The sequence below is a fragment of the Carassius auratus genome, linkage group LG44F (genome assembly GCF_003368295.1).
Source record: "Carassius auratus strain Wakin linkage group LG44F, ASM336829v1, whole genome shotgun sequence".
Classification (NCBI taxonomy): Eukaryota; Metazoa; Chordata; class Actinopteri; order Cypriniformes; family Cyprinidae; genus Carassius; species Carassius auratus.
The window spans coordinates 6,141,688-6,156,085 of record NC_039298.1 but is presented as its reverse complement, the minus strand read 5'-3'; the positions used below and the strand labels follow the sequence as shown (position 1 = coordinate 6,156,085).

The window sequence follows — 14,398 nt, the reverse complement described above, 5'->3', positions numbered from 1 at the left end:
GTGCTTCGAGGAGAGCCCTCCCTGACGATTTATATAGGACACCACACTCATGCTGTCCAAGTGGACTAGAACGCGATGAACCCTTTAGGTAAAAAAAAAAAAACAATGGCCGAAACCCAGTTTGCCATTGCATAGAGCTCCCCAACCCCCGTTGGACACATCTGTTGGGACAAACTTCCTTCTGCAGATCATTTCCAGAGCCATGCCCTGATCCATCCACTGAGTGTCTTTCCAAGTGACCAGAGCTGCTACACACCTTGATGTACTGTATATCCACCTTAACATACAGCCATCCATGATGCCAAAGCTGGGACAGAACTTGTGGTTTCAGCCAGTACGAAGCAGGCCCAGCTGTAGCAACAGAAATGCAGAAGCCATGAGGCCCAACATCTTTTGAAACTTCCTGAGAGGGTGAGAGGCTCCAATTTTGAAGAAGGCTAAGATGAGCCAGTCAGTGAAGGTAATGTAAAATGAGAATTCCTATCTGCCTCAGAGGGAAAAGAGCCACATCAATGCACTTCCTAAAAGTGTGACGAGTGAGGGACAGTCATAAGGGAAGGGCCTTGTATTGATAAGCCACTCCTTCAAAGGCAAATCTTAAGAATCGTCTGTGATGGGGGAATGTTCTGGATGTTAAAGTAGGTGTGTTTCAGAGAGAAGAATCTGTCCCCTGGGCAAACTTGCTAGATGTGTTTCAAAGTAGTCAAGTCACCTTTATTTATATAGTGCTTTAAACAAAAAAGATTGTGGTCAAAGCAACTGAACATCATTAATTAGGAAAACAGTGTGTCAATAATACAAATTGACAATTAAAGGCAGTCCATCATTGAATTTAGTGATGTCATCACTCATGTCAGTTCAGATTAAATAGTATCTGTGCAATCATTTGCAATTAAATCAAAGATATCACTGTAAATTAAGTGTCCCCAACTAAGCAAACCAGAGGCGACAGCAGCAAGGAACCACAACTCCATCGGTGACTTAATGGAGAAAAAAAAAGTTGGGGTGCCAGTTCTCCTCTGGCTAAACGAAACCAGCAGCTCAATTGCAGGTTGCAGCATAGTCAGATTGTGCAGAAGAATCATCTTCCTGTGGTCTTGTCCCTGTGGTCATCTCAGACAAGGTCTTTACAGGGGATCTGTATCTGATTAGTGTAAATTCCATTCTTCTAATGATGTAGCAAGTACATTGGGTGTTATGGGAAGTGTTCCTGGTTCCGGTTTACCTAATTAATGAAGCCTAAAAATCCTTTAATGGATTTAGATATTAGAAGTGTATTAGTGTGTTATGTATAAGCCAGGTTAAAGGGATAGGTCTTTAATCTAGATTTCAACTGCAAGAGTGTGTCTGCCCCCCGAACAATGTTAGGTAGGTTATTCCAGAGTTTAGGCGCCAAATAGGAAAAGGATCTGCCGCCTGCAGTTGATTTTGATATTCTAGGTATTATCAAATTGCCTGAGTTTTGAGAACGTAGCAGACGTAGAGGAGTATAATGTAAAAGGAGCTCATTCAAATACTGAGGTGCTAAACTATTCAGGGCTTAGTAATAAGCAATATTTTAAAATCTATACGATGTTTGATAGGGAGCCAGTGCAGTGTGGACAGGACCGGGCTAATATGGTCATACTTCCTGGTTCTAGTAAGAACTCTTGCTGCTGCATTTTGGACTAGCTGTAGTTTGTTTACTAAGCGTGCAGAACAACCACCCAATAAAGCATTACAATAGTCTAACCTTGAAGTCATAAATGCATGGATTAACATTTCTGCATTTGACATTGAGAACATAGGCCGTAATTTAGATATATTTTTGAGATGGAAAAATGCAGTTTTACAAATGCTAGGAATGTGGCTTTCTAATGAAAGATTGCTATCAAATAGCACACCTAGGTTCTTAACTGATGACGAAGAATTGACAGAGCAGCCATCAAGTCTTAGACAGTGTTCTAGATTATTACATGCAGAGTTTTTAGGCCCTATAATTAACACCTCTGTTTAAGAAGTTACTCTTCATCCAGTTTTTTATACCGACTATGAATTCCATTAGTTTATCAAATTGGTATATTTCGCCGGGCTGCAAAGAAATATAGAGCTGAGTATCATCAGCATAACAGTGAAAGCTAACACCATGTTTCCTGATGATATCTCCTAAGGGTAACATGTAGAGCATGAAGAGCAATGGCCCTAGTACTGAGCCTTGAGGTACTCCATACTGCACTTGTGATCGATATGATACATCTTCATTCACTGTAACGAACTGATGGCGGTCATATAAGTACGATTTAAACCATGCAAATGCACTTCCACTGATGCCAACAAAGTGTTTTTAGTCTATGCAAAAGAATGTTGTGGTCAATAGTGTTTAACGCAGTGCTAAGATCCAATAGCACTAATAGAGAGATACACACACAATCAGATGATAAGAGCAGGTCATTTGTAACTCTAAAGAGATATTTGTAACTCTATCCTCACAGATACCATTTTTCTCCAAGAAGGAATTTTCTAGTATCTTGGACAGTAATTAACTGTAATTGGACTGTAATTAACTAGTTATGTGGGGTCAAGTTGTGTGTTTTTGATTAGAGGCTTAATATCAGCCAGTTAGTCATCCTGAACGGCCATTTCATGAGGGTGTGGTTCAGGTGTCTGAGATCGAGGATGGGCCATAAGCCGCCATCCTTTTTGGGGATGAGGAAGTAATGGCTGTAGAAACCTGACTCGCACTGAACAGGAGTAATTGTCTCTATGGCTCCTTTAGCCATTAAATAAATCACCTCGTAGCACAGGACATGTGCATCTTTGCTCTGTACCAAGGTGGGAACAATGCCGCTGAATCGCAAGGGTCTTTGAGCGAATTGAAGTGGGTAAGCTCATTTTATTATCCCCACACCCCAGTCTGACACTCTGGGGATGGCCCTTTTCTTCATCACTTTTGACCAATGTGAGGGCAGAGGAAGCAGAAGTACATCTCTAGTGGAGACAACTCTAAACTCCTCTAAACTCCTCAACAGTCTTAGAAAGGATGAGGAGAAGCTTGGTGTCAAAGTCTACCTTGGCTTCGCTGGGTTCGGCAGACTGTAAGGGGGCAGGGTCGATTGTCAAGCCCGACATCTCCTCAGCTCCTCAGCATCTATAGCCACAGGTACACACCCATATTGCCGGGCTTCGTGGCAATAGGCTTTATATTTGGTGAGAACATTATGTTTGGGTTGAGCGGCCCAAATAGTGGCTGTTGAGTTTGCCAAGTGATCAAACACATACAAATAGCTTACAATCACCCACAGTCAAATGGGGGCATGGAGAGATTTAATCGGTCACTGAAAAATGGTCTGAGAGGCCACTTGGCTCAAAGGCGCTCTTTCAGTGAGGCCTTGTGTCACGTTACGTGATGGTTGAAACACGGCGAGAGAACCAATTGCAGGTAAGCATGATTTATTTAAGGGATAATCCAGAGAGGTAACAGTCCATGCAGGGTCAAAACCAGAGAATCCAAATCGGAACATAAACAGGACACGAACACGGGGAAAGGCAAAGCAAGGCAAGGATGACGGACATGAATAATACACTGATATTAAACAAGGACTCCGTAAAACACAGACTAAGGCAGACTGGGTATTTTTACACAGAAGGATAATGAGGAAACAGGAGACAGGTGGGGAAACAATCAATTACACAACAAGGAGGAAGGTGACCAAATAAGGGAACAGGAAGTGATCTGGTGACAAACACCGTGAGAAAGGAGGACATCTAGTGGAACCCCAGGGAACACAACCCAAACACTGTGACAGTACCCCCCCCCCCTCTACGGAGTGGCTCCCAGACGCTCCAAGACAAGACACAACACAGAGACCAGGAGGGAGGCAGACAGGTGGAGGCTCAGGGGGAGGGACGGAGGGCCGGAAAAGAAAAACATGGGGAATAAACACCAGAAATGTAACATAAAACAGGGAGAACCAGGAGGGAGGAGGAACGGAGGAGGTTCAGGGGGAGGGATGGAGGGCAAGACTAACTGGGGGGAACAGACAGCAACAAAACAGAAACCAAGAACACCAGACAGAAGTCCAAGAAGGGCATGTTGAAGCGGCCACCAGGGCAGAGCAGAGGACCACCACAGCCGTGTGGTCAAAGCCAGCGACCTCCAGGGTGGAGCGGAAGACCACCACGGCCATGTGGTCAAAGCCAGAGTCCTCCAGGGCGGAGCGGAAGACCGCCACGGCCTTGTGGTCACCGCCAGAGTCCCCCAGGGCGGAGCGGATGACCACCACGTCCTTGTGGTCGCCGCCAGAGTCCCCCACCGGGGCGGAGCAGATGACCACCATATCCGTGTGGTCAGAGCCAGATCCCTCCAGGGCGGAGCGGAAGACCACCACGTCCTCGTGGTCACCGCCAGAGTCCCCCAGGGCGGAGCCCGCTCGGGAACGTTCTCCAGGCTTTGAGGAACGTTAGAATCCTGTCCCCTCTTCCTCCGCCCTCTACGATGGCGAGTCGGGACGTTGGGTCGGCCATCTTGTGCTGTGGCTCTAAGCTGGTGGCCATCTTGTGCTGTGGCGCTGGGCTGGCGGCCATCTTGTGCTGTGGCGCTGGGCTGGCGGCCATCTTGTGTTGTGGCGCTGGGCTGGCGGCCATCTTGTGTTGTGGCGCTGGGCTGGCGGCCATCTTGTGCAGTGGTGCTGGGCTGACGACCACCCCGCTGGAAGAGACAGGAGTGGCTGGGGCATCCCACCGACCCCGATGCTGCAGGTAGCGCACGAATTCCCAGAATTCCAGTGTCTCTACCTGCGCCATCTCCTCCAGAGACACTGGATCATCCAGACCGCCATTAAAATAATCTTTAAGGGCCGTGTCGTTGTACCCCATGCCCTCTGCCAGGGACCAGAACACCTGAGCCAGGGCACCCACTTCATTGTCCTCTTGGCGGAGGGCGATTAACCTCAGATATCTGGCTCGCCTCTCCGCCATCTTGGCTGGGGAACGGAAAAATGACATACCGCTGGTTCTCTTTGTGACGGAGTCCTACTGTCACGTTACGTGATGGTTGAAACACGGCGAGAGAACCAATTGCAGGTAAGCATGATTTATTTAAGGGATAATCCAGAGAGGTAACAGTCCATGCAGGGTCAAAACCAGAGAATCCAAATCGGAACATAAACAGGACACGAACACGGGGCAAGGCAAAGCAAGGCAAGACAAGACAAGACAAGACAAGACAAGACAAGACAAGACAAGACAAGACAAGACAAGACAAGGGTGACGGACATGAATAATACACTGACATTAAACAAGGACTCCGTAAAACACAGACTAAGACAGACTGGGTATTTATACACAGAAGGATAATGAGGAAACAGGAGACAGGTGGGAAACAATCAATTACACAACAAGGAGGAAGGTGACCAAATAAGGGAACAGGAAGTGATCTGGTGACAGACACCGTGAGAAAGGAGGACATCTAGTGGAACCCCAGGGAACACAACCCAGACACTGTGACACCTTGTCTCAAACTCCTCTACACGACAGAGAAGCGAAACTGATGCAGGGATGAGAGCTGAAGTTACTCCTACACAGACTGTGGAAACCCTGTGGTGAAAGCCAGGGTAAACAGGGTCCCTGGACTGGGTGCGACTTCAGTGGCCATCAAAGAAAAACAATCTCTTTTGGTTCAGTAGGCACAAAAGCCATTAGGTTCTGTTGGATTACAGCTATCTCAGTAGTTGCTGTTGGCTTGGGAAAGTATTTTGCCCTTCTAGTGTTATCTGGGATGCTATGCTCCCCTGCTTTGTATAAAAATTTGCAAATGTATACAAAATTTCTGACAAAACAACAAATATTTATCTGGAATGTGTTATATATATTAATATTTATTTTACTTAAATAGACTTTCAAATTCAGATAATATATGTATATATATATATATCAACAGCCTGAATCTGCAATTAATCAATAGGTACTGTATCAGCAGAGTAAAATTTGGACTTCTCTTTCAAACTCTCTTTTCCTTGTTCAAATTTACTCTTCGGTCTTTGAGCTGTTTCTCTGCACCATTATGGGCTGTTGTTCATTAGACAAAATCAGAGGTGTAAAAAGTTTAAAAAGTATCTGGGCAAAAACATAATTGAGTAAAAGTAAAAAAGTGCGACTTTAAATTGTTCTCAAGTTTGACTACGGGGAGGGAGAAAACAAAACAAAATGCACAGGTCAAACACACATCTAGAGCAACAACAAAAACCATTAAAATACTGCACAGTGAAAAACACAAAACAAAATGATTAAAAGGAAACTCCATTCTTTTCACCCTCATGCCATCTCATATATATGTATATATATATCAGATGAACATAGACAAAGAGTTTTAGAAAAAAAAGCATCTCTCTTCGTATAATGCAAGTGTATGGGATATCCAAAAATGACACTTCAAAAACTACACAAAGTGAATATGACAGTAACTATAACAGTGAATATAACCCTGTTGATGAATCAGTGTCTTTTTAAATGAGTAAGAAACAAAAATCCTATCCCAAACAAAATCGCTTTGAAGAGCAAAATGTGATGCAGAGACTATATATATATTCCAGACAGAATACAATAATGAGTTGAATTAATGAGGACAGTTATGGAATTTAAACATACAGCATTAATGTTTTGAAAAGCCACTTTTTGTGTTGTCTAGTCAATGTCTAATTGTTAATTGTTCAAAATTAAACATTTAATTGTTTATTTGGGACATTTAGAGTTTTTCTAAACATGAACATCACTAAATATGAATTACAATTAATTTAATATACAATGTTCATTTAAACACTTTTTTGGAGGTTTTTAATATTTAATTTTAAAAACAAAAGTCATTCCCACAAAAATATTACTTTTATTTAAATTCTCATCACTGATTTATTTGCACTCAATCTTGTCCATTCGCTATTACACAGCTTATAGCTCTATCAAAACAGGAAGAATAATGAATAAACTTTCATAGAAAAACACAACTTTGTTACTTCAATATGCTTCCTATATGTTTTGATGGTGAACTTTTGAAGCCATCTGATGAAAGTCACAACTGAAGCAGAAATGTGTGTGCTTGATGCCTGAAAACAATGATCATTGGTTATCATTTCTCATTGTCAAGCGTGCAATTTGAGCTTCCGTTTACCATATTAAATGTGCTTTAGATAAAATAAAATTGTAATGTGCTTTTTCAAGATGAAAATAAAATGCAAGGAGTAAAAAGTACTGTTTTTTCTTCAGAAATTTAATCAAGTAAAACTACAAGTAGTCATTTTAAATTGTACTTGAATAAATTACAAATCCCCCAAAATAATACTCAAGTACAGTAATCAATTAAAATTAATAACATATTTTACTCCTCTGGAAAAAAATGTGTTTATGTCAGTTACATCTTTGTCTGTTTATACTGTCTTTGTCTTCCCAAAAGTTTATGTCCCACAGTCTTATCATTGCATGATTTGGGGCTGAATAAATTATACATTTCATTAAAAAAATATACAAAAATAAAAGGTTAAGCACCACATTTTACTGAGCCTGCTGACTGAAAGTGTCAAATATGCATCTTCTGATTCTTGTATAATATTTATGTTTCTTGTTGGTGTAATGTCAGGTGAGCCGATCTCTGTTAGTGTGGACTCAGAAACTCTCCAGCTTTCTCTCTCACGGATGTCTCCGGGCTCCACCTATGAGGTCCATGTGATGTCTGTACTTGGACAAGACGAAAGTGACTCCATCCAGGATACTGTAACCACTTGTAAGTTACCCATCATTCTAGAAAGAGTAATATAGGGAACCAGTGGTTAAAATCCAAGGCTGATTACTAACGTTTGTGAGGACTGATTCATGAACTGTCACCGTTCTGTCTTATTTAGGCATTTAACCTCAGGATACTCTTGGAGGACTGAATTAATTTCAGCTTGATTTTCATCATCAATAAGTAAAATCAAAGTAGTTGTTTCCACTTTGGCACAATTTAAGAGTTTACTTAAAGGGGTCATGAAATGGAGAATCAGAATGGTATTGATATTTACACATATGAGATGTTACTCTACAATTAAGATACACTGCAGTTTACATAGCTCAAAACTGACTCCACAGTTTCAAATATTAATCATTATTTTCTACCCATCTGGATTTGAAATCAGAAGAATCATGAGTTGAGTTGCCTTATCCTGAACCGTGCGTCATCATCGTATGTAATCAAAAATGGACTGTCACAATTGACTGTTATGTAAATTGTTCTCAACACGTAGCCAGTTACATCTTTTGCAATACTACAAAATACTATACTGAAAACTAGGCAAGCAAAAGCAATTCCCCAGCTAAAACAGTTTGCAGTGTTTCAGTTTCTTCTGCCTTAAACTCAAACATATACAGCTCTATCACAGAGCTACACATCTCAAGCATCAAAATATATGGCATGCCGTAAAGGAGGGCGTGGCTATGGTGTGATGATGTTAGCCAATCAGAGCTGTCGGCGTTTACTGCCGTTTCTGTAGGAGGAAATGGCCCTTTAAATTGAGTGGTTTTTTACAGGGAGTGAAAATGGGAATAAAAAACAAAACTTTGCAAACAGAATTTCAGTTAGTTTATTTGAAAGGCATGTCATAACAACACTGTCCTTCTGTACCTGTTTGCTAGTGTCAGACAATCAATGGCAGAGAGTTTAAAAAGAATGTTTGCTATTCCATTTAAGGCAGTAACTCTGCAGTAATTTTGATCGATCATGTATCTCTCAGTGCCCGACCCACCAACAGACCTGAGAGCCATAAACGTCACAGACAGTAAAGTGCTGTTGCTGTGGAGACCCGCCTTGGCAGCTGTCGACCACTATGTCATTGTGTATAGTTCTGAGGAAGGTGAGCGAAGTCTGCAAGTGTTGCTACGTAATAGAGTTTAAATTTCCCATCTTGAATACTCTGAGTATTGTTGATGTACAGGATATTTAAGATGGGACATTTGCTCACTGATACTATAGAATCAGAATGGTCAAACCAAAAAAGTAAGAACTGACACACTTTTTATATTCCTGAAAAATGTCTCTCCTGTGTCTTTCCTCTTGTAAGCTCCTGGGTCTGGAAGAACCGTCAGAGTGTCTGGCAACGCTGCAGAAGAGCAGCTGCAGGCGCTGCAGTCCTCCACACGCTACAGAGTGAGCGTTCACAGCCAGCTGGCAGACCTGAGCAGCTCCAGAGCAACCACAGCCTTCACAACATCCAGCGGTTAGCATAGCATAGCCATCATTAGGTCCTGTGCCTTCAATATAAGCCAAAGGTTGTTTTGTTTGTTTGTTTGTTGTTTAAACTAAAGTGACTTTTCTGAGCGCTTTTTACTCAATGACTGTTAATTAAGTGATTTTTAGCAGATGTATAAAGTAAATTGTCTCAATTTCCTGTAGGTCACAATAACTATTAACATTTTTATTGAAAATTACAAACTCCTTTATGAAATGCCACTTAAAAAAGCATGCGTGTGCAGTCTTTTTTTTTTTTTTAATAGCACCTGTTTAAGGCAGATGTTTTCCTAACTATGTTTTAGGTAAAAAAATGGATGGTCCTCGTGATCTCAAAGCCAGTCAGGTTACTCCTCGTACTGCGCTGCTGTCTTGGAAACCACCTGTATCAACCATCAGCAGTTACAAGCTCAGCTATCACACGGATGGCCAGGACATTCAGGTCAGACTTTCACACCAGCTGGACAAAGCTGAGCATCTGTCTACAGTATATCAGCAGCACTGTGTGTGTTAGGACAGCAATGCCAGATGTCCCCATTAAACCCACCAGTCTCATTACATTGAACAGTAACTGTGTGAACCGATGGTCTGTAGTACTTATAAATATATTTGTTTCTTCTGCACAGGAAGAGAATCTTGGCCCCATGGTCAAGGAGTTCAAGTTAACCAGACTGTACCCATCGTCAACATACACAGCTCACCTGCAGGCAGAGCGGGACGGCCTGTACACAAGCAGCGTTTCCACAGACTTCACCACCGGTACTGATGACGCTCTGATGCCTTCAACCACAATCATCACTTTTTCCTAGTGCATTTGTCAGTTTATCTCACTATTAACATAACATTTTACCATAAAACCATCTGTCATCTGATAAATGACTAATTCTAAATGTAAAATCAAAAACCCAATGAGAACTATATTAAACGTGTAGTATGGAATTTTTGGCCATCAGGGGTCACTCAATCAAAATAATAACATAAGACGTACTTTGATGACGTCAGGAAAGAGCGTAAGGCTCATGGGAGTTGTTGTTCATTGGAACACGCGCTCTGTCGCTCCCTATCATTCCTCACTCATTCTAACTTAGTATTTTGACAATCACGTCTTTTCGAACGGAGAGATATAGACAGTTTCAACGGCAACAACATAAACAAACGTTACTGCGCATGAGCGCTTTTGTGGACATAACTTAACTTCCGGTAGACTTCCAAATAGAATCAATAACAACAGCAAAGTCCCTCTAGAGTAGATATTTTTTGATAACAAACAAAATGTTTGCTGCGTGGATCAGGCAGACTTAATGAAAATGCAAATTCATTATTTCCCAACAGGAGATGTTTTAAAGCATAGACATAAAGCGCGAGAAATAGAGGTTTCCCCAGTAACAGCTGTAAAGGAAGCAGAGCTGGTATGCTCACACGCGGCTTTATCAGGCATATAACATGCAAGTCCTCCTTCAGAAATACAGCGATATAAAAACACCTGTGCCTCGCTTTGATACATAAACATAAATGTAAGGAATCATTATTATTATTATTAAACGTGCGGTATGCAACGTTACTCAATGAAGTCTTTTTGAAAAAAGATCAGTTTTAAAAGTGTGGCGAGTCTCAAAAAATAAATAAATGTATGGGAAGCACATCCTACAGCACATCCACCAGAGCCCAACTTCAGTCAACTCATCACCTTGACTTTAACTGCGTTTGTAGAAGGCACCGCAGCCAGACCGATATACACGACCGTGCGCCCGATGAAACCGTCTATATGAATTATGAGACCCCTATCAAATAAATATTCCATCTAGCTAGTAGTAATATATGTTAAAAAACACGGTCGCCTTTCGTTAATAATTATGATTACGTTATACTATGATATCGAACAAGTTAGAGAACTGCATTTGAAGCTACTTTATTCAGCTAGATATTGAACAAATGTAGATTTACATGAGAGCTAGTCCGTCTGCGTTTTACACAAGACATCATCGTTTCACAAAATATACGGATATATACAGTTAGCTGAATGGATGCATACCTGTTTATCAGAATGCAAGCGAGTTCGGCATCTCTCTATAGTTTCAGCTTGTCACGAAGCTCTCTCTATCTTGGAAATGCAACTCCAATATTTAACCGTGTCTTATGCTTCTCTTGTTCCAAAACCATCTCGGGTCATTTATTTCACCCGTGCGTTTGCGCTTCACAGAACGTGCAGGCAAAGCATAATGATGATCCATAACTAAGTTATTGATTGAGGTTTAAATACGAATATAAACAATATAAATATATAATATAATAGTCTCGATAAAGGCTACTACTTTTTCTTCTTCGTCTTGTATTTGTTTCTGTTCACCTTTGTATTTGGCGGTTCCGCAGGAAGTTAGACAAACTAGAGGGGTCAAAGTTTATATGACGTCATAGACGGGCGACAAAATGGAAATAAAGAAACGTGCCGTGTCTTCGAATTAAACTATAATTTTCTCCGGATTTGAAAGTTCGTGGAAACTGTTGGGATGATGTAAGTACACAACTAAAAAATATATATAACATACATTTAGTGATTTCTGCTATTTTTAAAGTAGAAAAATTACATATTGCGCCTTTAAGCAAATAAAACAAGGCCTATTTTAGAACCATTTCACTAGCTAGGACCAAGCCACAAAAAAGCTATGAAACTGGGAGTAGAAAAAGAGTAGAAAGAGGATGAAGGGGTCGAGGGAATAGGATGATGGTCAGGGCATCTTGAATTGAAGGCTCAGGGAGACCCAGGGTGGGGGTACCGTCTCTAGCATATATTTAGGCCAGACAATGAGGACCCCCAAAGTTTGGAAGAGCTGAGTTAAGCATGTGCTCAGAATGCCTGATCATACGGAGAGGATGCAGAGGCTGATTGGTTCAGACTTTAGATGGTTAACTCAGGTTCTTGTTTTCGTAAGCCTTTAGAAGTACACATGTGTGAGAATGAGAGAAGTTGGGCAATCGCAGCCAGTGGTTATTCATAGGAATTTACATTACATTACATTTATTCATTTAGCTGACGCTTTTATCCAAAGCGACTTACAATTTCTATATATGGCAGAGGTCGCACGCCTCTGGAGCAACTAGGGGTTAAGTGTCTTGCTCAGGGACACATTGGTGTCTCACAGTGGATTCGAACCCGGGTCTCTCACACCAAAGGCATGTGTCTTATCCACTGCGCTAACACCACACCAGGAATAGTTGATCCTTCAAGCAGGTTAAAGAACCTTTACCTTCAAGTCCAAATTGGCGGCACGAACACATTGCGAGGCTCAGCGTCTCTCCAGTTTTTGCAATTTTGCAGTATTATTCCTGCTCATCTCGGGTCTGTTCGTACTGAACAGATTTGCTTTAACATCATACACCCGACAGGAGCTTTTGGATATCGGTGAGGACTTTTTCAACAGTTTTATCACCAATCTTCGACTCATCCCTGAGATCGCTAGAACACCCAAGGCTACACACTCTACCCAGCCGGGCGGAGGAGGTCTAAGAGTCAAGCTAAAGCTAACACCGCTCCGGCTCTCTTTACCCAGCATTTTCCTCGCTAATGTGCGGTCACTGGTGAACAAAATGGATGAGTTACGACTCCGCATCACCCACAGTAAGAGACTTCTGGACTGCACTGTCATGGTTTTCACAGAAACATGGCTACACAGCGACGTACCCAACAATGCTATTGAGCTAGCAGGACGCTACACGCTTCGGGCAGATAGAACGGCAGATGACTCCGGCAAGACAAGAGGTGGTGGATTGTGCATTTATGTCAACAAAGCTTGGTGTACGAACACTGTCATTGTTGAGAGACACTGCTCAGCTTACCTAGAGTTTCTCATGGTTAAATGTAGACCTTTTTATCTGCCGCAGGAGTTCACTTCCACCATAATAACCGCAGTCTATATTCCACCGGATGCTAATGCCAAGCTTGCTTTGAACGAACTTCATGCAGCCATTAGTAAACAACAGACTGCTCACCTGGATGCTGCTCTTAGTGTCGCGGGTGATTTTAATCACTGCAAATTAAAGACAGTGCTCCCCAAATTTCACCAGCATGTTTCCTGCCACACCAGAGGAGACAAAACTTTGGATCATGTTTATACAAACATTAATGGAGCTTACATCGCGAGCCCCCTCCCCCACCTCGGACAGTCTGATCACCTTTCTTTGTTTTTCACCCCTAAGTATTCACCTCTCATCAACCGTGTGAAACCATCAGTAAAGACCATCAAAGTGTGGCCAACGGGAGCATACTCTTTACTTCAGGACAGGTTTCAACACACTGACTGGAGTATGTTTGCTTCTCATGCTGCCTGTGTCTTTCCCACAGACATTGATATCTACACCTCCTCTGTACTGGATCACATCAACACCACCACTGACAGTGTTACAACATAAAAACAGATAACAACATACCCTAATCAGAAGCCATGGATGAAAAAGGAGGTGCGACTTCTGCTGAAAGCCCGCAACACTGCCTTCAGGTCAGATGACGCTCAGGCCTACAGTAAATCCAGGGCTAATCTCAAAAGGAGCATCAAAAAGGCCAAGTACTGCTACAATCTGAAGGTAGAGGAACACTTTTCCAACCTCTGACGCATGTGGCAGGCCATCCAGGTCATCAGTGACTACAAGTCAAGCAACTCCACTCCCAGCGGTCACGGACGTCTCCTTCCTTAACGAGCTAAATTACTTTTATGCACGCTTCAACAGCAAGCGAGGAGCAAGGAGCAAGCAAGGAGACGGCCACCAAAATTACACCCTCAGCAGACCACCAAATCTTCAAACTCACCTACACAGATGTCCACAATGCATCGAGCCGGATCAACGCACGCAAGGCTGCTGGCCCTGATGACATTCCTGGACGTGTGCTTGGGGCATGTGCAGAGCAGCTTGCAGGCGTCTTCACAGACATTTTCAACATGTCCCTCACAGAAAGCAACTGTGCCAACATGTTTTAAGTCCACATCCATTGTGCCAGTACCGAAACACTCCTCCCCAATGTGCCTGAATGACTATCACCCCGTAGCACTCACACCCATCATTATGAAGTGCTTCGAGCGACTGGTCCCAGCACACCTCATAGACTGCCTCCCACCCACACTGGACCCACACCAATTTGCCTACCGTAGGAATAGGAGCACAGAGGATGCACTATGC

The 14,398-nt window shown here is 42.4% G+C and overlaps 1 protein-coding gene across 1 annotated transcript in view; it reads left to right on the top strand.

Moving 5' to 3' along the window:
- Positions 1 to 14,398, top strand: part of LOC113068412 (tenascin-like) — a 68,033-nt gene that overhangs the window by 40,578 nt on the left and 13,057 nt on the right. Inside the window, exons 8-12 of the mRNA XM_026241191.1 lie at positions 7,607 to 7,750; positions 8,736 to 8,855; positions 9,063 to 9,218; positions 9,535 to 9,671; positions 9,856 to 9,988. Of these exons, the coding sequence (XP_026096976.1) occupies positions 7,607 to 7,750; positions 8,736 to 8,855; positions 9,063 to 9,218; positions 9,535 to 9,671; positions 9,856 to 9,988 (690 nt within the window). The remainder of the gene's footprint in view (positions 1 to 7,606; positions 7,751 to 8,735; positions 8,856 to 9,062; positions 9,219 to 9,534; positions 9,672 to 9,855; positions 9,989 to 14,398) is intronic.